This window comes from Engraulis encrasicolus, chromosome 5, assembly GCF_034702125.1.
Source record: "Engraulis encrasicolus isolate BLACKSEA-1 chromosome 5, IST_EnEncr_1.0, whole genome shotgun sequence".
NCBI classification, from domain to species: Eukaryota; Metazoa; Chordata; class Actinopteri; order Clupeiformes; family Engraulidae; genus Engraulis; species Engraulis encrasicolus.
In genome coordinates, this window is record NC_085861.1 from 51,440,223 (window position 1) to 51,463,791 (window position 23,569).

At 40.4% G+C, this 23,569-nt stretch overlaps 2 protein-coding genes across 2 annotated transcripts; one reads left to right on the plus strand and one right to left on the minus strand.

Moving 5' to 3' along the window:
• Positions 1 to 1,224: 1,224 nt before the first annotated feature.
• On the minus strand, positions 1,225 to 10,312 carry zgc:153896 (uncharacterized protein LOC569930 homolog). The gene is made up of 5 exons (XM_063199950.1): positions 10,066 to 10,312; positions 8,465 to 8,610; positions 3,709 to 4,341; positions 2,753 to 3,035; positions 1,225 to 1,740 (listed from the first exon to the last, which is right to left on the minus strand). Exons 1-5 carry the CDS (start codon positions 10,310 to 10,312, stop codon positions 1,664 to 1,666), a joined length of 1,386 nt encoding a protein of 461 aa, XP_063056020.1. The 3' UTR covers positions 1,225 to 1,663.
• Positions 10,313 to 11,439: 1,127 nt separating this feature from the next.
• gask1a (golgi associated kinase 1A) lies at positions 11,440 to 19,957 on the plus strand. The gene is made up of 6 exons (XM_063199951.1): positions 11,440 to 11,779; positions 15,577 to 15,711; positions 15,962 to 17,206; positions 17,891 to 18,013; positions 18,346 to 18,449; positions 19,041 to 19,957. Exons 1-6 carry the CDS (start codon positions 11,777 to 11,779, stop codon positions 19,243 to 19,245), a joined length of 1,815 nt encoding a protein of 604 aa, XP_063056021.1. The 5' UTR covers positions 11,440 to 11,776; the 3' UTR covers positions 19,246 to 19,957.
• Positions 19,958 to 23,569: the final 3,612 nt, after the last annotated feature.

The following is a 23,569-nucleotide window of genomic DNA, read 5'->3' on the forward strand; positions in this document are numbered from 1 at the left end:
CGAGGCATGCAGGCGGTGCGGAAGGTGGTGGAAACCTCTGATGCTGATGCTGGAGCTGGAGCTGGAGCTGGAGGCGCTGAGGGGAGTGGGAAATCCCGCCCCTTGACCACCCTCCTCCCTCTGCTCTCTCTCTCTCTCTCTCTCTCTCTCTCTCTCTCTCTCTCTCTCTCTCTCTCTTAAGCTTCTCTTTTTCCTTTTCTCTGGCTGTTGTCTCTACGGCTGCACAATATGCAGAGTGAAATTAAGAACATAGGATTGAGAATAATTTCTAAAATTGAATCTGGAGTAATGCATGTTAAACCTGTAGTGTCTCTCCTCACCATTTCATCCTTCTGTTGTTATTGGAGAGGGAACTACCCTCTCTGACGCAGCACATACGTACATGTGCCGTTTTATTACACAAACACACACACACGCACACAGATGCAGCCCTCCCTTATGTACACTCAGAATGGGAGGGGCCACTGGGAGGCGATGACAGAGTGGTTTCTCCCTTCTCTCTCTCTGTCTCTCTCTCTCTCTCTACCATGCACAGACTCTTTCTACCGTTTTGTTATCTTCAGGTACCCTTATTTATATCGCAATTGAGTGCACATATGTGCCGTATGTACTTGCAAGCCAATTCATGAAAAAAAATAATCAGCTGTGAAATGAATTCACGCATCAGCAAGCCACTTAGTGGAGTGTAAAAAAGACTGAATATTTTGCGCAACTGCACATGCATGTGTGTGCATACATTGGGAGTGTGAATCGTATGATCAGAGATTTAGTTGCAGTGCTTCTCATCCTCAGTTTACTGAGTACCGGTGGAAGGATATGATGGCACATCAAGTCTAGATTGAATACATTTCCCTCATTTGGATGCTGAGCAATCCTTCTAAACACTTTTAATCTCTTCTGGATTACCACAAGCACATTTTCAGATCTTCTGAAATATTATTCCTTAAGCGTATTTATTTAGTATTACTTTAAAGTTTCACTCGCACACACAGAGGTGTGCAGGCATGTTTTCCCCCATTTTGCCCATTCTTCTTTCTTTATTATCACTCATTCAATTCGATCAGTATCATGAAAAGATACCTTACTGTAAAGCAATCATATCACTGGACGGAAACATAAAAAGACTTGTTGCTCTATCAATATCCACACTTTTCCTACATGTTAGTGTTCACAAGGATTTTCATTGTCTTCAATGTTGCAACATTTTATTATGTATGTGTGTTTCAATTAATACATTCAAGGCAAAACAGTGATTTCACACACTAATTCTCTCCCAAACTTAATATTGCATTTGAACAAATACTTACATTTAGATATTTACATTAGACATTACATATTGTGTGGCAAGCAGAGATGATAAAATACATTAAAAATAAAGGTCCTTGTTGCCCATCACAGAAGGCTCAGCTTGTTCTGAGCATTTCACTTTCTTTTTTTAATTACATTACATTACACTTAACTGACACTTTTATCCAAAGCAATTTACAGATATTACAGGGTATTGGTTACAGTCCCTGGAGCAGTCTGGGGTAAGGTGCCTTGACCAAGGTCACTTGAGCCATAGAGTGAAGAAGGAATTGATATGGATGGGGATTGAACCGACAACCCCATGATCTAAAGTTCAACTCCTTAACTATTACACCACACCTGCCTCTTGTCCACTTTATGTGAAACAGGATGCTATAAACATCAACACAGCTAGTAGCAGAAATGACATCTGATTCCTTTCACCATGTCCACCTGAAAGACAAAAAAATATCATCAATGAATCGGCTTATTTATGATACACTTGCATACCTTTGCTGAATATTTCCATTACGTCCTTTCATGGTATAGTCATTTTATGTCATACTTTGTACATAGACTTCTTGACTTAGTATTTACAGGCTACACAGCTTGGCCAAGTGTCACACAAACACACACACTAATATTTAGCTATAGCCACATTTAGCTATAATTACGGCACAGATTTGGTGTTGAATTATTTCAATAAACTTCTGCAATGTCTGGATTACATTTTCAACAAGATGTTATATTGATGATGGTAGAGTTTGAACACTGTGCAAAGCCCTCTCCATCACATGCCAAAGATTCTCAATGAGGTTGAGGTTTGAACTCAGTGGTGGCCAATCCTTTATGTATGTGGTCCCGGAGCCACTCTGATGCAATAACTTTCTTATTAAATAATTCAACTAAACAACCATGTCAAAAGACACATCTCGTGGTCATATAAAATGTGTTAAATCTATTTGAGAAGGATTAAACCTTGGGCATCAGCTATCACCGAAACGTTTGGTGCCAAGTCCAGGTTCAGCTACGTACAGTATGTGCTCAAAGAACGGGCACAGCTGACTACCCGAATATAGTTCATGAACAAATAATTATACTGTTTTATTTTTCTTTCCTGATGGCATGGACATTCTCCAAGATGACATAGTCAAGACTCATTGGGCTCAAATTTTGAAAGCATGGTTCAGGAGCATTACACAAGGATTGGGATATGGTGGAGAAGGCTTTACACGGCATTCAGATTCTACCATCATCATCATCAATACAAGACCTTGGTGAAAATACAGGAAGGAAATAAATCCAGACACTGCAGAAGTATATTGAAATAATACAACACGAAATGTGTGGCGTCATCAAAGCTACAGGCGGTGCAACAAGATAATAGTGTGGGTGTGTGTGACCATTTATGGGGTGATGATGATGGGGACTTCTTGTGGCCACACTGTGTCTCTTGTGTACATACCTGGTGCTGTTGTTGGTACTGGTGGTGGTACTGGTGTTGGTACTGGGTGTAGGTCATCAAAGTTGTCCACGAGCATCCCCTCGGTGTGAGCCAGAGAGCCGTTGTGTGGGGCGGGCACCACTCCCATTAACTTGCACATGAGGGCATAGATGTTGACGCTGTCGAACGGTTCGGCCAGGTAGCCTTTCTTGAAATCTGGCCCAAACGCACGGAAGATCATCTTCATGTCCATCTCGTCATTGTGGAACCCGTGGTCTCCTTTATTCACATAAATGACGGCTCTCTGTGGACAACAAAGATACCACACATTAATAAAATATAACTGCACTGTAGCATCTTGTCAATTTAGCCAGTGGTCCCCAAACTGGAGCTCGGTAATCCATGAGGGTGGCGCAGATACAGCAAGGGGGCCACAGACAGAATGGATTTTTTTATATATACAAACAGGGGAAAACATAGGTCCATAGTTAACATGACTCCGTAAATTTGTTTCAGTAGTAACAGTAATCACTTATAGAATTCAGCAATATTAACGGACAAATAATGTTTTACTTTTGGGATATGGATGGGAAGGGGTCGGTAAATTATTCTTAGGTGAAAAGGGAGTCCCAGCAGAAAATGTTTGGGAACCACTGGCCTACTATGTGAACCATCACCTCCTATAAAGCCCATACATGTTACTTATCATAGCTTCCACACAGCACAATGTGTGAAATGTTTTGCTCTTAAATTCAAAGAAAAAATATGGGATATCACTGTAGATTTGTCTCTATTATCTTTGGCATCTTTTTTAAAAAGCATATAGCGATGTCCCACCTAATATTGTTGTGCCAACATCCACATTGGTGTACAGAAGGCCTACATTGCTGTGAGTTTTTATTCATGTGTGACAATGTGTTAAAAGCAACTTCCATCTCCATGTCTGTTTATTATCAACACAAGTAAAGCCTACTCACTGAATTCAAGTTGTAACCCAAGTCTCCCACAAGAATGAGATCTTGGATCCGGCTATTTTTGGCTATGTGGAAGTTTTCAGGAACGTCTTCTTTCCTGTACACAGTCAGATTCGGATGAGCATCCTTCAGCTGGTTGTAGAGTATTTCCTTCTGGCCTTCCCTGGGTCTGATCATCGCGAAACCGCCATAATCAAGCAGCTCGAAATGCACTGACTTCAGGAAATTAATGTAGTTGGATAAAACAATCTCTTCAACGCCATGGAACTTGTTCTTTTGGATGGTGGTCATGCCGTGGTCAGATGTGATGATAACATTGAGACTGTCTGTTAGTTTATTCCGCACGATGGCATCTCTGAGGTACTTGAGTATGCGATCAATCATCTCGATAATCTTCTTTCGTTCGGGAGTCTCGGGACCCTTGTTGTGGCCCACGTTATCAGGTTCACCAAAATACAGAGTCACAAAATCAAAGTCCTCCTTGGTGTACCAGTCCATGACCTTGTCAATATTCTGTTGCCACTCTGTCTCGTTGTCATCAGGCATACCGTAAGACTCGGTCAGAGCTCGGTTCACCGCTTGCCCACTGTAGTTCACGCCCCCTCCAGGATAGTAAAACGATGCCGTCTTCAGCCCCTTTATGAATAATAAACACAATGATGTTTTTGTTAGTATATACCATACATGTTAGTTTTTTCAACACTTGTTCATACAATTCCATTCTTATCATGCTATATTTTGTACAGTAAATTGAAATATGCCGTGATGGCCACCTTGAATTTACAAGTCATTTTTTATTTTACCCTTTTCACAATAAAAGCAACGTTTTGGACTATGAAAGGCATTTTTGTGTGCCTCTTTGAGGCCTATATGGCACTGTGCCATGTATAGTATTGACCTACGTACTGTATATCTTCAGAAGATATCAAATCTTGACCATGGTCATTCAATTTTTCCATGTGTCAAAATGCTATTTATTTATTTATCACTGAGTTTGTGTATTTATTTACACAGTATACGTACTATGCATTCTATGCTGGCTGTAGTCTGTGATGAAGTGACCATTACTAGGGTTGCGGGTGGGTGGTTGACGTTTAAGGGCGTTATGCAAAAAAAAAAGTTTATCCAATTCCTGAAAAAAATGATGGAAAAAATTGGGAAAAAATAGAAAAAAATAAAGCACTTAGTGGTCCGTGGAATTTCGCCTTATTTTTGCCATTTCATCAACACATTGCATAGGCATGTCACACCGCAGGAAAATGAAGTCACACCACAGGAAATTCACTGCATTATGGCCATTTTAATCCTCTTGTATACATGACTGACATCTGAGCTCATGCTAACTTGATAATGATATTGTGTTTAATCTTAATACGTGTTTTCATTTATAAAAACCTTTTTTCCTTCTATAAAGGCAGTCACACCACAGGACACCATAAAATGAACCATTGCATTGGGTGGCAGAAACATTGCAATATAAAGACATAGTTAATAGTCACCTTAAACTTCCACAGCACTCTCAAATAACTGAGGTACTGACTGGTTAGAGCCAGTCTTTAAGACCCTTGTAGTTGGCCTTGCAGCTGCCCATTCACAAACATTGACATACATGTCACCCCACAGGACTCAATTTGTGTTAGGAAATTGAACTTGTAGTTAATATTGCTCTCTTGAGTTTTTTTCACATTCACATATCTTAATATGAAGTTAATATTCATGCAATCATGCCAAATGCTTCATACAGTATTCAAAATGTTGTTATATATATTATATATTATTATATATTATTATATATAATATTCCAGGTTTCATTAATGTTACAGTCACACCACAGGATATTTGACATATAAACCTTACATAAATCTTAACATAAATGTTTCTTCTCATCTAAGACTAATATGAAACATAATGTACCACATCGTCTTTCATTGACATTTGTTTTTTGAAGGAAAAATAACAGTTTTGTAGGTTTTTAACCAATGTTACGAAAAAACAAGGCGTCACGTCAACCACCCGGGTACACTCTGTCACACCAATGAGTCAGGCTCTTTGAAAGAGTAAACGTCTGAGCACCAGTTTCATACCCCAAAAGGTCTGGCTCAGGTTTTTGTCACCTCTGTCATCATGTCACCACAGGCCCGTCACTAGGTTTGAGAGACAGGTGGGACTTAGCCCCAGAGGAAGAAAATGTGCGCGTGCAGCGCGCGCCAAAACATTTTCAGCTCACCTGCTAAGGTTTTGTCTATGAATTCATTATTTTAAGAGCAAAGAAATCCCGCACACTGTCCATTCCACCAACAAACTTTAATACATTGTTTCGGTCATCTGACCTTCTTCATGTTGTATTTAAGTTTGGTGGTGGAATGGACAGTGTGCAGGATTTCTTTACACTTGAATGACAATCCCACTGGGATAATATCCTACACACCTGCCCACCTACAGAGGTGTGCAAAAGCGTCTTCTTGAACAATTATTTTAAGAGCACCATACAGATGTTTTAACACTAGTTACAGTGTTTTTTTTTTTATTCACATTTCAATGAACATTCCTTATATGTAAGCTAAACAAAACATTTCAAAATGTTTCAACTGATTAATATTATGTACAGAAAATAAAATGATAAGATAAAAATGCTGAGAGCATAATTTACACAAGGACTAGGAACTATAAAGAGTCTCCAGGAGAAGCAGTGGTCAGGAAGCGATTCATTCAAGGGTGGGAGACGTGACGCCTTGTTTTTTCGTAACATTGGTTAAAAACCTACAAAACTGTTATTTTCCTTTAAAAAACAAATGTCAATGAAAGAAGATGTGGTACATTATGTTTCATATTAGTCTTAGATGAGAAGAAACATTTTTGTTAAAATTTATGTAAAGGTTTATATGTCAAATTTCCTGCGGTGTGACTGTAACATTAATGAAACAATATATAATAATATATATATAAATTAACCAACAACATTTTGAATAATGTATGAAGCATTTGGCATGATTGCATAAATCTTAACTTTAGATTAAGATATGTGAATGTGGAAAAAACTCAAGACAGTAATATTAACTACAAGTTCAATTTCGTAACACAAATTGCGTCCTGTGGGGTGACATGTATGTCAATGTTTGTGAATGGGCAGCTGCAAGGCCAACTACAAGGGTCTTAAAGACTGGCTCCTAACCAGTCAGTAACTCAGTTATTGGAGAGTGCTGTGGAAGTTTAAGGTGACTCTTAACCTCTTAATATGTCTTCATATTGCAATCTTTCTGTCACGCAATGCTTAGGTTCATTTTATGGTGTCCTGTGGTGTGACTGCTCTTATAGGAGGATTTTTTTATTATTATTAATGAAAACACATATTAAGATTAAACACAATATCATTATCAAGTTAGCATGAGCTCAGATGTCAGTCATGTATACAAAAGGATTAAAATGGCCATAATGCAGTGAATTCCCTGTGGTGTGACTCCATTTTCCTGCGGTGTGACATGCCTATGCTATGTGTTGATGCAGGACACATTTTCCCAAAAATGGCAAAAATAAGGTGAAATTCCACAGACCACTAAGTGCTTTATTTTTTTCTATTTTTTTCCAATTTTTATCCATCATTTTTTTCAGGAATTTGAAAAACATTTTTTTTTTTTGCGTTACGCCCTTAAACGTCAACCACCCTCAAACAGGTTCCTTACTTGGAAAACTATGCATCCCCGGCAGATATTAGGTCATTTTTACTCCATTAGTAGCTTTTTTAATCAGTTCATGTGTGTTTTCAAACTGTTAAGACAAATATTAAAGCTCAACTATAATTTCAAGACAATGTTAAAATTGATTTATTACACGAGTATTGTGAGTGAAAATTGGTACTACAAGTAAGTAATTACACTTTTGTCGAGGTGTTAGTCTCAAAGCACAATCCTCTACCTGTCCCCCCCCCCACACACATAACATGTTGTTGTGCACCCTGCTTTTATTGCTGTGCAGTAGGATATAAGTGGCATTAAACAATAAATAAGCAAACAGGAACTTGTATTCAGATTAACTTGCCTTCTTGGTGGTTCGTATTCAGTGCTTTACTGCATTTATTTTTGGAAAAATGTAAAAAAGGGGGGCTAATACTAATGTAGGGGGGGCTAAAGCCCCCCTAAAATAGGCCTAACGACGGCCCTGTGTCACCATCAGGTTTTGTGTCTGACGGTGCAAAAGCTTGGCCTACCCTCAGGACCTCAGTGAACTCCAGTGTGGAACTGTCATAGGATGCCACCTGTGCTATAAAGGCAGTCATTAAATGTCCTGGCTCCCAGCGCTTTATCTCTGTTTCAAGGGGGAAAAACTAACTACTACTAACTAACATGGGGAAGGAGGCATACGTTTTTCACCTATTGAAAACAGAGATTCTTTTACAACAAGCTCTGTCTAACACAAAATATTCTGTGGCTGTCCAAAAAGAGAACAATGGCTGGTATTCAAGGGATATAATTCAAACAAAGGCTGGCACTCAACGTGTCAATACAAAAAACATTTTTTATTTTTGTCTGATGGTGTTGATTAAAACACAGCAAGAGCCTATTTTATGGACAATGCAAAATACTGGGAGGTTGTTCTATTACATTGCTGCACAGCCAATACCTTTGTCTGAGATAATATACTTCTATATTTTGGATTTGAACTACTTACTAAATTAAAACCTGTTTTAGCAACATTCTCAAGAATCAGTGATAAACAAACTCTGGGCGATGGGCTTCATCTCTTATCTCTTAAGTGTCCTCACCTGATTCTGTGCCGTGATCCAGAGGGGTAGGGCTCCGTTGTCCCACCACTCTGATCGCTTCATGGTCTTTTTGTGAGTGATCTTCAACAGCGTCGTGGAGTTGAACAGCATGTTATGGACCACCCCATGGTCCTCAATCCATCTTCCTACATGCAGAAAATTACACATGTACAGTAGATGGAATATCATTATTCATATGCTATCAACTGGTGAGGAGAAATATTGTTTTCTGATTGTCTGACAAACTGGCCATTATTCACCTGTACCAGCACAGTTACAAAGTAGTTCTGGTTAAATAAAAGCAATGATAATAACAATAACAATAATAATGATAATAATATATTTTTTTAATTGTTGGGTAATGGCTGGTTTGGTAATATGCCAATAACGTGATGGAAATGTTGTCATTTCTTGTCATAGAACATTGTTTGGATATGCATCAAAGCAACACCTGAACTCGAGTCCATAAGTCTGACTAGTCTTAATCTTATCGTTGATAGACTCTAATCGATTAAGATAATGACAACTTTAAAAGAACACTCTTATCTCAATGGTGACCCAGCAGATTTCCTATACTGGTGGTATGGAGGCGTAATGAGGAGGATATGACCATAATCATGTTGGCCTTGAACCCACCATTTCTGTTGTTTAGTTACGTAACGAACCTTGAAATAGAGGTAGAGTCCACCTGGTATATCAGTACGTCAGTACTTAACACGTTTTTTTTTTTTTTTTACCTTGAAAGATGGACATGTTTGATGCTAATTTTGTAGGATTTTTTTAAACATCTGACTCTAAAATGCATAAACGATCAGATGGGTAGATGGGTAGACAGGTTAATTACCTTCAATCCGAAGAGGTAATGATAGTTAACTTCAAACTGTTTTCTAAAATTATTTCTGAAGCTGGGATTGTCTGATTGACGATCCGTACTGGTACAGTCAGATGACATGTTGCCCTTTAGAATGTTAGTAACCTGGCTTCAAAAAAGTTACAATCCCACGCAGGGGGAAATAATGGATACAATGTTAAACCTCCAGGTAAAAACATGGGGATAATATAGAAACAGTGCAGCAAGATTGTAACCTTTGAATTTAGGTTGTTTTCGTGAATGGCTGATATGTGGAGGTAACTGATGAACATGTAGCTTATAGTTTTCACTCTGAAGCCTCCCACAGATATTAAATATTCAGCGGACTGTTTAGAATTTCATGTAACATTGTTGCATTTCTTGAACTGGCCTAAATGTTTACCTATAGCTATTATTCCTGTGTGTTGAAATCTGTAAAATGATCTGCTTTACAGTATAAGCACTCAGCTTCAACATTTGTCTTCAGTGGTATGGCTGTGAACCATTGATGGTATTCAGCGTTTTCCTGTTTATTACATATCATTTTATTACATTACCTTCAGCTGTTATGTAAAGTGACTTAGGCCTACATTTATATTGCAGGGTACTGGTTACATTCCCTGCCTGGAGCAATATGGGGTTCGGTGCCTTGCAAAAAGGACACTTTAGTCATGACTCATGGCCGTAGATGGTAGGCCAAGTATAGTATCAGAAGCTGAAAACACTGATGAATGGCAAATGAGCAGCGTACCTGTGATGGTGGTGAAGTGTGATGGGGACGTCATAGTGATCATCGGTGGGCTGATGTACTTTGCCTTCACCCCGTCCACGACCAACTGGTCAAAATTAGGGGTGTCCACGTCCTGATCGTAATCCCACCTGAAGCCATCGAAAGAAATGAGCAGCAGTTTGTTAAAACCCTTTTTACTTTTATCGCCTAAATGCCTGCATTCCACATAAAGGAGAGCGCAGAGGACCAGTGCGAAGGCCAGCCTCATCTTGACGAGAACAGGTGCGTTCTAGAAGGTGGGTATGAATGTTGTGCTGTTGGAAATCTCCAGCAATTTATAATCTGCACTGCACTGAACATCTGATAAGATATATGGCCAGACCTACCGAGGGCACATTGCCCCCTACTGTCTCCTCAGAGTGACCTTTCAACAGGTGTAGGCCTATACTACAAAACAAAACCACAGGATTCTGGCATAGGCACAATGCACGTGTAATGTATAGGGCCTGTAAAATGTAAATAGTTTAATGTTTTACAAGGTTACTATTATTACATTTCATTATCCTTTGGATAATAGATGTGCTGAACATGCATGCAATAAAACTATATGACTGGGGATGCCAGCTAGGCTATTTCTTACAAGGGCATACTTAATTCAAGGTAACACACTGTGATTGAAGGTTGTTCATGACAAAGTCACAGGAAATGCTCTCATTAATGCAAATATTTGTTAAAAATCTAGTAAAAGGTTTCAGTAATTCGTTCAAAGGGTCAGAATGGATTGAGAAAAGCCTTGCCTATAAACAACAGCTGGGCAACAGCTCACAGCCTATAGTAAAAAGTAGGCCACATGGGCAGTCCGTATTTACCCTAGAAGTCAACTAAAGCAGTCTCTGCCTCTTTTGCATTTCGGAGCCCAACCCCTTTAAGGTTTCAGATTTAGACAACTAAAACATTTTAATCAGAGGAGCATATACAAATCATTATGACACAGACTATACATAAATAAACTATAAAATGAAGTCATGCCCATTATTTATCCCAATGTTATCATTTACCTCTAGTGCGGTCTTTTTGACCGTATATGAATGTGACTGTACAGTGATAAAAGTGTTACTTTTATTGAGGAAGCCGGCAAAGAAAGATGTAGAGACCTATTTTCCTTCGATCCATCTTTTTTTTCTCCCCCTCGTTTGTTGCCAGACCGAGCGTTCTCAAGTTTCACTGCATTCCTTTTAAGAACCTATCCTATCCTTGCAGACACACCGCGAGCCTTTACAGTGGAGTAGGCTAACCTTTCATAGGAACCGGTCCAAAACTACAAGTTGAAGAATTGCTATAACTTGGCAGAGAAGTCCATTTCGGCTTTCAGCCCCCCACACGTCTGCCTGCTGAACTTTTCGCGATTCCGAAGATGGCTTTTTGAGCTTTGTAGTTAAATTTTGTAAATATTGTGTTATGCACTGCGTGCAATCGAGCAACTACCGTCATATACAATAACATAGGTTGTTTTCCAAAATAAAGCAACGAAGCGATCACTGATGGCTGAACTACTTTTAGTAAGGTGATGAACAATGCTGAAGGAGGCGTTCTTCTCGTGCGCGCTTTCGTGGAGAAAAATGCAGATGATGTGGCAAGCAGCGAGCACATGAGAGATGAGATAAAGTAAACATGTTGGAACCGCATATGCATCAAAAGAAGCCACAGGTCTGCAGCGTTCATTTGTCTTACGATGGTAAGTGCATGTAGCCCACACGGCGGCATACATCGATTTTTGGTAACAATACCAAAAGCTGTCCATTTGTTCATGCGTAAACAATGCATGCAGCCCAATTACCCGCGCGTAGCCCGCCGGCTTTATCGTGCAATGTGAAATAGCTCACTGAAGATGTGAATTTCAAATAGCCACGAGTCCATGCCCTATATCAGCCGCATCCAGACGTCTAAAGCTTGGAAATGTTGTTACTTTAAATCTCAAACACAATAAACAAGGGTATATTTTCTTGAAAAATATGTATTTACATTAAATTTGTGTATTCACAATGATACCTGCATACAGATAAACTAATTTGATGGTACATTCTGTTTGATTACTAATTAGATGTTAAGCGAACAGGATATTAATACAGCATGGCCCATATTGTGTAGCTGATGAGTGATGAGTTTTAGGAACCAAAGGAACAGGGACAGATTACTGCAGGGGCCTACTGGGCACAGGCCCAGGGACCCGAGACTTAAGGGGACCCTGAGGTCCAAGCCTGCAAAAAACACTTAATTATTGGTCTATATTTGTGTTCTCATATTGTATTTTAAATTGCACTTGGAACTACTGTATGTTCATATTTTCGTTGGGGGAGAAATCCCTGAACCCCCAACAACAAAGGCTTTCTAACATCTTGGTTAAACCCCCAAATCTTTTGGAACCTGGCGATGCCATGGAGGGGGGCCCACTCTTTTTGTCTAGCCCAGGCCCAACGTACAGTGCCTTTGGGATCTGTTTGGATTTTTATTGCGCTTGTATTTATGTCTCACTCTCCACGGAGAGAAATAAAGTTAGAACTGCTACTACTGTTGGACAACTCCGTCAAAATTTTGTACATCAGCTCTATGAATAGTTGGTTCTATGTCAGTGTGTGTGTGTGCGTGAGAGAGAGAGAGAGAGAGAGAGAGAGAGAGAGAGAGAGAGAGAGAGAGAGAGAGAGAGAGAGCATCATACTACTTACATGTATGTGCCTGTCTTTGAGAGTATGAGTACTGTCATTCCCTCATGTACTGAATGTGGACATGTGCGTGTGTCTGTGTACTTGTGTGTGTGTAGCCAATGCTGTCGTAGTAATGTAACTCTGCAGTAGTTACAACGTCCTATCAATGAATAGTGAAGTGTTTCACAGATAGAACGGTGCCCATGATGAGGCTACATGGTCCAGCGGTTGATTAGGACAGTGGTTTTCAAAGTAGGGGGCCGGGGACCCCTGGGGGGGCACGAGGGGATGGCAGGGGTGCCTTGGCAGGCTGGCAGGAAAAATGTAGCAAAATAAAATGAATAGATTAATAAATTGAAAAACTTAAGTAAGTCAAAATAAACCAAAAATAAGCTTAACTATCCCAGGGGAATCATTTTCTTCTTTACAATGTTTATGTATTATGCTTTCTGTAGGCTAGTACTTGAATGGAGAATGCACCAACTTCATCGAGTTGTGAAACCGTGTGCACAGAAAAAATAGTGTTGCACGGCCAATGTCAGGGGAGCCTTGGCTCAGATCTAGCGGTATATGGGGGCCCTGTCATGGTAAAGGTTGGGAATCCCTGGATTAGGAGACACAGTAATGTCTCCAGTGGAGTTTAACAGGCTACCAACCATGTACAGCACACAGAAGCCCAAAGAAAGGTCAAGGAAACATTATTAAAGTTTAGATTAGACATCCTTCACCTCCTAATCACCTTATCAAGTACAAGGACAGCAAGAGGACTTTAACCTGGTCAACGTTAACCAGGCCGGTGGTCACCTAATGGCTCCACTCAAACTGGGTCAACATACAGTCAAAAGTACAAGAGTATAAGACGTAGTAGAATGTAGATTCACTCTTAAATGAAGAAAATCACATGTAGGCCTATTTTGTATTTCTCACCTCATCTCATCTCACCTAACCCAGCCCATGAATGACATTTTTTCTTTTCTGGAAGTTTCCTTTTTGGTCTTTTTTACTTTATTCATGATAGTACAGTGCAGATGGTGACAGGAAATGAGATGGGAGAGAGAGATAGGAAAGGGTCGGCAAAGGCCCCGCCCGGGAATTGAACCCGGGTCAGCCGCATGGCAAGTGTGTGCCCTACCATATGCACCATAGCAGGGCCCTGGAAGTTTCTTTTGTTAATACTATGGCCATGATGAAACTGTTACTTTATCCTTTTTGCATGGAGCACTGCATAGGGTGCGAGTAATATCGCTTTGTACGCTTTATCATGCACATTTATAGTGAATGAATAATCATTTTGCATTCAACCTTTGAGTGGACAATTACCTAGGCTGGGCGAATAGCCGAATGTTGACTCCGTCAATCAGTCTGGCAAAAGCCATGAGGAAGCCGTCTCCGTGGACGATGGGAGATGGTCTGATCTTACTCTATCATTTAAATTAATTGAAGTTCCAAACTCAAATTAAAACCCATATTGTGCTTTATTAGCATGCCTGTTACGTTATAGCGTCGCAAAAGCATACAAATAACAACCTTATCTTACCTTACCTTACCTTAACCAATCAGTAACAGAGCTCGCGGGTGAGTTCTACGTCACCACTCTCAACTGTTTGCTGATTGGTGAAACACTGAGAGAACCGAGCTCGAGGCTTTTGCCAGACGATGTGCGGAGCCAAAATCTTTGGGTGGAGTACAGAGGATGGTGTCGCGAGGCTAACAATTACCTGCAACTGCCATCAATAATTTCCATCAACTGCACTAATCAGTGGTGTGACACACTTTACACTGTAACTTTGTTGGGCTTATTTTCAGCCTTTAGACTACTTATGTGAGTTTAATGTCTAATTCTGTGAGGTCTAATGTCTGAGTGTGTATTTGTATGTATTGAGTGTGTGTGTGAGTGTGTTCGTGAAAGTGGTTCAGGGTTGGAGGAGGTTCAGACTGAAAGGTGTGTGTGTGTGTGTGTGTGGGTGCGTGCGTGCGAGCGTGCGGCGAATCTGTGCAGGCATGTCAATCTTGTGTGTGGAGGATAATGAAGGCCTCTCACTAGCAGTGATTCTGGAAAAGTCATAAAGCAGCCAGGCAGGCCAGCCACAAGCAAGAAAACCCCATATACTTGAGAAATTCCACCCAGTGAAGTCTTTCTGAAGCCTCAGCTTAAGCCAAGATAGTTATCAAATTCAGCACATTTTGTTTTCTTTAACTCAGTGTCTGTTTTTTTATTCAGAAGCCATGCAAAGATGTTCACATATTTACCATTTAGTGAGTTCCATGAATACTGTGTTAATAGGCCTGGTTTGCCTAGATTGTGCTGCAAATGTAGCCTATCATGTGAATATCCAGTAAAAAGACAGAGAAGCTGAACGGGTAATTGAAAAGGAAAGAAATGTATAATTCATATCTATGCACAAATATGTTTTGTTGTAGTGCCTTCTTGAAGTGTTCATACAGTGACAAAGACACCAGACCAAAATTGATGTGTGTGTGTGTGTGTGTGTGTGTGGGGGGGGGGGGATTATTCAAAATATGGTTGTGGTTCATTACTTAGTTGGTCAGCCTGTTTCTCAATTCACGCTTCACACAATATCATCATCCACTATCCACAGCAGTTATAGATGGAATTCCACACGATGTCACTGTCCAGCTACAAATGCATTTACTGCTCTAGCATTTTATTTTATTTTTTAACTGTTTAAACTAACGTTGGTTTCGTTCCCTTCCACATAGGCTCTGAGATCACAATTTAAGATGCGCATTGCCGCCTTGTAGCAATACCTTTTATTAAAAATTTCACACTATTAAAAACTAACTTTATTCTGTTTCCCCCCTTTAATAGGCTCTGAGATCCCTAGTGAAGGTCTGTGTGAAGAGGCGTTCTGTGGTGACCTCCTTGGCTCTCTTCACCCTGTCTGTGGCTCTGATCAACACTATCCCCCTGTTTCCTAACACCACAGTCGCACCACCCCCACAGGTAAGGCTGTGTATTTATAGAATTTTGGTCATGATTATAATTTTCACTCAAACAATAAAATTGAGTTGAAACAACTATTTGCCATTTTTTTCTGAAAGTGAAGTGATCTAGAAGGAAATGCACAATTACTGCACAAGTTAGCTAAATTGGGTGACTGAAAACATTCGTTTAATTATTATGGACTATGAGTTAGTTTCATTAACCAAAATAATTGCGATCATGATTATTTTTTCCTTCAATCTATTCACAGGGTCTGAAGGTGAACCTCAACCAAAGATCTCTTGAGAAGAGAGGGACTCCTGAGCGGAACCACCGCCCTCCTCCTCCACTTCCAATCTCTGGACACGGTGGGGCTTGGAAACGTGAAAATGGACAGAATGATGCTGCTGACCTGGCAATGTTTATGTCTCACAACAAAAAACGGAGAGATAAAATTCCCAGCAATCTAGTGCACGTTGAGTCTCAATTAAAGCTCAAACGCAAAACAGAGTTTTCTTCAGAGAAGAAAAAGGGGAGGCCTTTGAGCAAAGGGCAAGCCAGCGCCAACTCTTTTCACCCCACTTCCTCTGAAAATAAGCTATTATTTGTCGAAAACAAAGCTACCTTCTTTATTAAACATCAACCACTAACATTTTCCATGAAAACGACTAGTGTCTCCCATCAGCCTGCTGGAACACCAGACACTAACCCCAAAGGTGCAGGTCATCACAGGGAGAAGCACACACATGATGGGAGCCATGGCAACATGACTGTGGCAGAACCAGAAGCCACCCAACAAAATGACAGAGAAGTCTCTGGAGAGGAGACAGCACATGAAGGAAACCTGAAAGGCTCGTCAACGCCATGGAAGAGGCCCCATCCCCTTGACGGAAAAGAGAGCATTCCAAGAGAACAGATACTGGACAGACAGTCTGACATGTGCAACATGCCATCAGATGAGGACACATGGAGCAAGACCACTCTGGAGTCCCTGCCATGGTTAAGCAAGGACGACGTAAGCAAGATGGCGTTCCTGTCTGGCTCTAAGGTCCTCAGCAAGGCAAGGCTTCCGGGACACGGACAGGTCCTACAGGTTGCCTTGGGCTCTGGCGAGGCAGTGGGCCCGCAAGATGAACACCACAAGCAAAGCTGTCAGTCGGGCTCATGCGCCCTCATCAAGCGTCCCGCTGACTGGTTCGAGGTGCTGGCCTTTCACCTGGACCGGGTGCTGGGCCTCAACAGAAGCCTGCCCTCTGTGCTCAGGAGTTTCCAAAGCACACTGCTCCCCTACCGGTACACCAGTGGGACGGCTAGACCCGTCGTCTGGTGGGATCCGGGCATTCATCACCTGGATGAGGTAGACAACGACCAGAACTCTGTCTCTCTGAACTGGCCTCGCTACCAGAAAGGGCTGCGGAGCAGGTGTGGGTTGGAGGCGTCCCTGAATGCCACACCCTGTGTGGGGGTGCACCACTCCGAATGGGGCCGCTTGGCACTGTTTGACTTCTTGCTTCAGGTAAGATGGTGGAAGCTTTATGATTTTTTTGGGTTCATTTGTTTGTTTTCTGCGATAGGCTACCTGGCTGCAGACGCCGTAACATTCTGGATAACTTTGTTATTGCCTTTTGTAAGCGTTTGTGTAAATCTTACTTTAATCATTGCATCTATTTAGGGGCCTGTACTGTATCTGTATGTTATATATATCTCTAACATGGCCCTGACTTAAATAGAGTTCATGACCTACTTTTTAAAAGTTGCTTGAAGACATGCTAAAGATTTTAAAGATATATCCACAGTAAGTCATCTCTATTATATCCCTGAAACCTTAGAACCTGAAACTCTGTGCTTCTGTACAAACCATGTTGCTAATTAACATGTTCATACAGGCAGGCAGTCACTTAGTCTTTGGCATGTGCAAGCAATAAATAATTATGTGAATGAAGGCGTGCTCAGAGTCTTTGACACTGGCATAGTCAGCATAGTTGCAGTTAACTTAAATGTAATTTATTTTAATTTATTTTTACTCCATCTTTGCTTGTTGTGTGGTGGTTATGTGTTAGTCTGTAGTGAAAAGAAAGCTGCTGCATAGAATTATTTGAATATACGCATGTGAATCATGTCACCAACCGACTTCCTGTACACTGGTTGACACAACTCTGAATTCCATGGCTCTGGGCGCCGTGGTCATGTTTTCCTCCAGGTGAATGATCGTTTGGACCGCTATTGCTGTGGATTCAGACCAGATCCTTCTGACATCTGTGTAGAAAATATGTTGCATGTGAAATGCCAAAGCCCCAAGGACCTCCTTCTTGTGCACATTCTGGCAAGTACATTCTCACTGCATTTTGAATATACACCACAGTGTTTTTATCTTCTCTCAAATGCCATCATACTACAGCATGTCCAATAACCATTTACTCAAAGTATTGTGTGAGTGTTTTTATGAGTAGTCATTTGAGTAGTTTAAAGAGTAATGTTTCATTTACTTCAGTACAATTTTGAATGTGTACAGTGTTTTTGTTATATTTCCTCAAATTTCTTACAACGTCAGATACAACAAAATGGAAGTCATTGGAAGGCTACTACAAACAACCAAGCTCCTTCATTTTCTTCTTGTCTACTCTAAATTGAGCCATTTTCCCCCCTTTGTTACAGGTGAGGAAAGCGGAGCCTTCCAAACTGGTTTTTATAGACAATGCTGGTCGGCCGAATCAGCCGCTTGACAACCTTAACTTTAGATTGGTGGAGGGCATCGATGAGTAAGTAATCTGACCACATAACCTTGGCACTCCACCTCAATACAGAGTTGCCGAGACCAGATTACTGACTTGACTTGGGACCTCTTGTCACTAATATTCTTAATGACATACATAAGCACTGTACATAATGACTCAAGACTTCACCACAAATTGTTATGCATTTCAATACAGAGATGAACAAATCAGTTTACTAGGTTTATCTAATCTTAGATCATCTTAATTTGAGACATTGACATCTGGTCCCTACCATACTCTCACATACCCGGTACATAATGGCTGATGAGTTCACCTTCTCTAGGATGAGTTGTTGAGATTGTTGAACTGAAGAGTTCAGATGCAAAACCCCCTAAGTGCCATTTCAGAAAATAATCTTAATTCATTTTTATTTAATACAAAGTTATCAAAATTGCATTTTTTGTTATTATTATTTATGTAATATAACTATTTATATGTATTATCAAGTACATGAATGTAAACCAAACCAACAACGGAGTTGTCTAAAAGAAGAGAACTTCTCTATAGAAATGCAGGTCTTCAGAAATGGAATTAGGGGGTTTTGCATCTGAACTCTTCAACTTCTCCCATTGTCAGGTTCCCTGAGCGGGCGGTGAGTGTTCTCCGGTCCGGCTGCCTGGAGAGCATGCTGCTGAGGTCCTTATCTGCGGACCGGGAGCTGTGGAGCAGCCGGGGGGGTGCTGAGGGACTGAGGCCCATCGTCCACACTATTCAGAGACGTGGGACCATCCTGCTGCAACACATGCAGAACAGAAGGCTGAGACTCAACAAGGACCTGTGACACAACTGGACAGAGAGCACAAAAAGATGCAAAGGAAATGGTGCAGTTTGTTGAAAACACGAGATGAGAGGATAGTAGTCATATTATAAGCAATGTCAATGGAGTTGCACTAAACAGAGGATTAAAATCAGGTAGAAGAAGTGGAGATACCAAAACTAGATTTCGGGACAACCCCCCTTCAAATCACACCCTGTGTCTGAAGCCCTGTGCATCCGTGGTAAAAATGATGTTGATCAGGTCTAATGTGCTGTACATTTGTGGATCAGTGGATCAGCGTCTAAGAAAATGCTAAAAAACATGCAACAGTAGCTGCCCCTGAGGACTGTAGGCAGACTGGGGAAAACATTGCATGCCAGATTACCTGTGCAGACCTGTATGTCAGAGATGGGTCTTCAGCACTTTTCAGGAAAGTGGAACCATCCAGAGGCTGAAATTTAACAAGGACCTGTGAGAGAACACTCTTCAGCAGAACAAGGGGGAGACTTTTCAAAAGATAGTCTCACACCAGATACTATGTTGGTGTGAGACGTCAAAGAGGTAGCCTTGTGAAGCAAAATGAATGTGCCTGGTGGCAGAAAATATTTGCTGTCCCAGCACTAGACCATCAGGGATCATCAAAAAGGATACAAAACCTGCAGCACTCTCTCTATGTGTAGCAAGATTTTTTTTCTGTTTGAGCAGGAGTAGGGAATTGTTGGGGAGGGCTTAGCACAGTGACTGGCTGGTCATTACATTACACTGGCAGCGGTTCGAACCATAGGCTACATGTCTATGGTTTGAATAGTTGAACCGTTGGTTCCATATGTTCACCGTTTGTTAACAATCCCTGGCTGCACAACACTGGCTGTGCACTGCTCAACATCTGATTGTTGTGAACGGCTGTCGGGTCAAAAAAATAAGCTCACATGGTTGGCTGCATAGTGTCTTGCCCCTCCTTAGAACACAAATGTAAACGAAAGCTTCACCGCTGCGGTGCCAGACTAAACTTTTCATGGTACAGGCCGCGTTTGTGACTGCGCATTTCTGCGCAGCACACATGCGTAATGCAAAATTATGATGCATTCTGGTTAGAAAAATGCATTGAAATGACAAAGTGCGCATGTGCCATCACGAATGCGGGCCATAGTCGCATAGTGGCTTGTTAGTCTATTCAAGAGGGACTTTCAGGTGCTGTTGTTGACACATAGCAGGGTATTTTGATAAACATTTGTCTGTTTTATTCTGTTTATATACAAAGTCAAACTGAGTTTTTGGAAAGATTTGTTTTCAGAGGAAAAACCTCAGTTTGTGTATAAATGAAAGACACAAATGAAGAAGTTAGAAATTAGTTGTTGTAGACAATATTCCACAACTAAAGGTCTCATTTCCTTGAGGTTTTTTTTTTTTTACCACTTATGAAAAAACATTCTTCACTAAGCATATGTGTCTTTTGCATTCATTTATGTGGGTGGATTTTTATTGCAAAGAAAATAACTGTGGCGAAAAACATTGAAACATCTGGAAGTAAACTTGAAATGGAACAAATAGTGTTTTAAACTAAGCTGGTTCTTTCTGGATTTCATTAATATTTTTTTGAGAAATTTGCCAAAATAAAACTGCAGTGCATGTTGGGTATTGACTACTGGCTGCTTTGTCCTCATTTGACAGCACACAACCAGACAATCAATAGGGGTATTCCAAGACTGTGGCTCAGTAGCAACCTATGTTACATGGAGGTAGAGGTATATCTGCCAATATGAGAACCTGGAGCAATCACTTTCTTAACTAGAAGCACTCAGAGAGCGCAGACCTCTGCCAAGGAAGCTGCTTGATAGAACATTTGACTGTTACACCCTAACCGCACGAATAGACCAGGCGCGATGCGATTCAAGCGACAGAGCGATTCAAGCGACTAGGCTACAGTATGTCCGTTACAAGCAGAAGGCAAAGCATTCAAACATTCCCATTGGCTGTGGTCACTGACCTCTATACAGTCATTGGCTGTCGCGGCTGGTCGCCGAACCGCATCATAGAAAGTTGAAAGGATTTCAACTTCAAACTGTCAACTACAAAGTCAATTACTTCCGTCGCTCGCCTCGCTCTTGTCGCGGTAGGTGTATTTGTGCGGTAAGTCTTCCTGCCTTCTTTTTGTGGAGTCCCCGAAATTCAATTTGTGGTCACTAGGGGCGTCTAGCTATATAGGCCAGCAATGGTGAAGAATCTTCTAAAAAGTCCTGGTTCCGGTTCGTGATCCGGATCACCACCAAAATTGAATTACTTGTTCCTTCGGTCGTTACTAACAACTCCACAAAGTTTTGTCCAAATCAGTTGATTAGTTTTTGAGTTATCCTGCTGACAGAATCTTTCAAAAAGTCCTGGTTCCGGTTTGTGATCTGGATCGCCACCAGTATTGAATCACTTGTTCCTTGGGTCATTATCAACAACTCCACAAAGTTTCATCCAAATCCGTTGATTCGTTTTTGAGTTATGCTGCTGACAAACAAATAGACAGACAGACAAACATTACCTCCTTGGCGGAGGTAATAAAATGACTAAAGCAAGCTATCTATGTGCAGGTTTACTACATTCAGCAGGTTCACCACTTACGTACGTACGTACGTACGTACCTACACGTTGCATTATATTGTTGTTTAGCAAGACTAATTGTGTACACGAACATACTACAGTGCATGTTGTAATATTCACTCAAGAAAAATACAAAACACTAAGACAACATTATTGGGTGGTGTTAAGACTGAGGTTTGCTCTCTGCAGTTAAGTACCGTATGCCTTGTGGAAATCTGCAACACAGGCCTCTCTTGGCTTTTCATCTGGTGCCGCAAAACATTGGAGTAATTAATCTGATGAAGAAAGCATGTGTTGAACATGAAAACAGGAAGCAATAAAAGACATGAGTACATATGACATGCATCTACTGTAAAGTAAAACAGATACTTGATTTTCAGAGTGTGCCTGTTTGTAATTACAGTATCTTTTATGTAAGTTGTTCCCTTGCATATTTAACTGATCCCTTTTATAAGAAAATGCCTCTACACATTTGTGTTTCTCACAAAATGCATGAACTAGTGTATTAAAACTATAATGGTATTGTATACTATATTGTAGCCTGCTATATCATACTTTGGAAATATCTTCTCTTTTTTATTTTAGCACGGGCAAGACCACAAGGTGGCAAAGTCAGATGTCAGGAAAACCAATATATGTCATGAAACACACGTCTATAATGCATGGGTCATCAGTTATCCTGATATACCAGTGTATTAGAGAATGTGGCACCATTCTAAAATAAAACTCAAAATGTAGAAACACCAAATCACTTAACAGTAGAGAAATGCATAATTGCCTACAATAAAAAGTAATTTGCACTGGATCTCCTTATTTGTATGATAATGATGATGATGATATTAGATAGATTAGATAAGGGGTCTTTTAAAAATCATGAGCCATGAATGGTATGGTTGTACTTCTGCATGTATTACAGGGTTTCAATAATTAACCTTTTACCTGTCTAAAAGCTTGCTGTTGATCCTGACACACGTACACACACTGGATGGAAGATTATTTGTGGTGCATCACTGTAAGGTCCACACAAACCGATCATTAGATGACTCTTGACATGGCATAAAAAAACAGTCATACACAATTTTAGACAAATAAAAAAGCTTGACAATTTATTCAAAACATATTTCATTTTAAATAAATAAAATCAGAGTAAAAACAGATCCGAGAACAGTACATCTACTGGAATTCCCCAACTCTACTGCACTAGAACAACTTATAAACCCAAATTAATGGAATATAACCAGCTCAAAGACAGTTATGATTCCAAGGCCATTAAGAAATACAGCTGTGGAAGATGGCAACAGAGATGAAGCTGAAAGTGAAAATCATCTCCAGAAATGACATGTCATCTTAAACCTTGACATTGAAGGGATGGAAGAAGTGTCATTAAGCATGTACACCCATCTTGATATCAGTTACTTTGAAATGTTTTGTTACAGCTAGTATTAAAAAAAACATCTTACAAAAAACCTTGATGTGCAAAATGGCCACAAATATATCATGAACATTATTTATTTTTTTGACATATCCACTATAACTACTTCAACTCCAATCATTTACTGTCAAACAAAATTCACATTAAAGGGACTCAGTAGTACAAAGCAAACAATATTGCATCATATATTAAAATAAATATTTGTTTTGATAAATAACACTTTAGTTTTCTCACTAGTATCCAGTACACCTTACCTGCCTTTTCTACATCGGCCTCAGTCTTAAACCACCATGGTATTAAAAAAAAACCTCAAACCTAATACACTTT

Excerpts from the sequence above, each read along its gene's own strand:
- zgc:153896 (XM_063199950.1), bottom strand. The coding sequence starts at position 10,312 with ATGAGGCTGGCCTTCGCACTGGTCCTCTGCGCTCTCCTTTATGTGGAA. Across the intron at positions 4,342-8,464 it reads GGATCACGGCACAGAATCAG|GGGCTGAAGACGGCATCGTT; the intron begins GTGAGGACACTT and ends TTATTCATAAAG. Across the intron at positions 1,741-2,752 it reads AGTACCAACAACAGCACCAG|GTGGACATGGTGAAAGGAAT; the intron begins GTATGTACACAA and ends TTTGTCTTTCAG.
- gask1a (XM_063199951.1), top strand. Across the intron at positions 15,712-15,961 it reads CAGTCGCACCACCCCCACAG|GGTCTGAAGGTGAACCTCAA; the intron begins GTAAGGCTGTGT and ends ATCTATTCACAG. Across the intron at positions 18,450-19,040 it reads TTGGTGGAGGGCATCGATGA|GTTCCCTGAGCGGGCGGTGA; the intron begins GTAAGTAATCTG and ends TCCCATTGTCAG.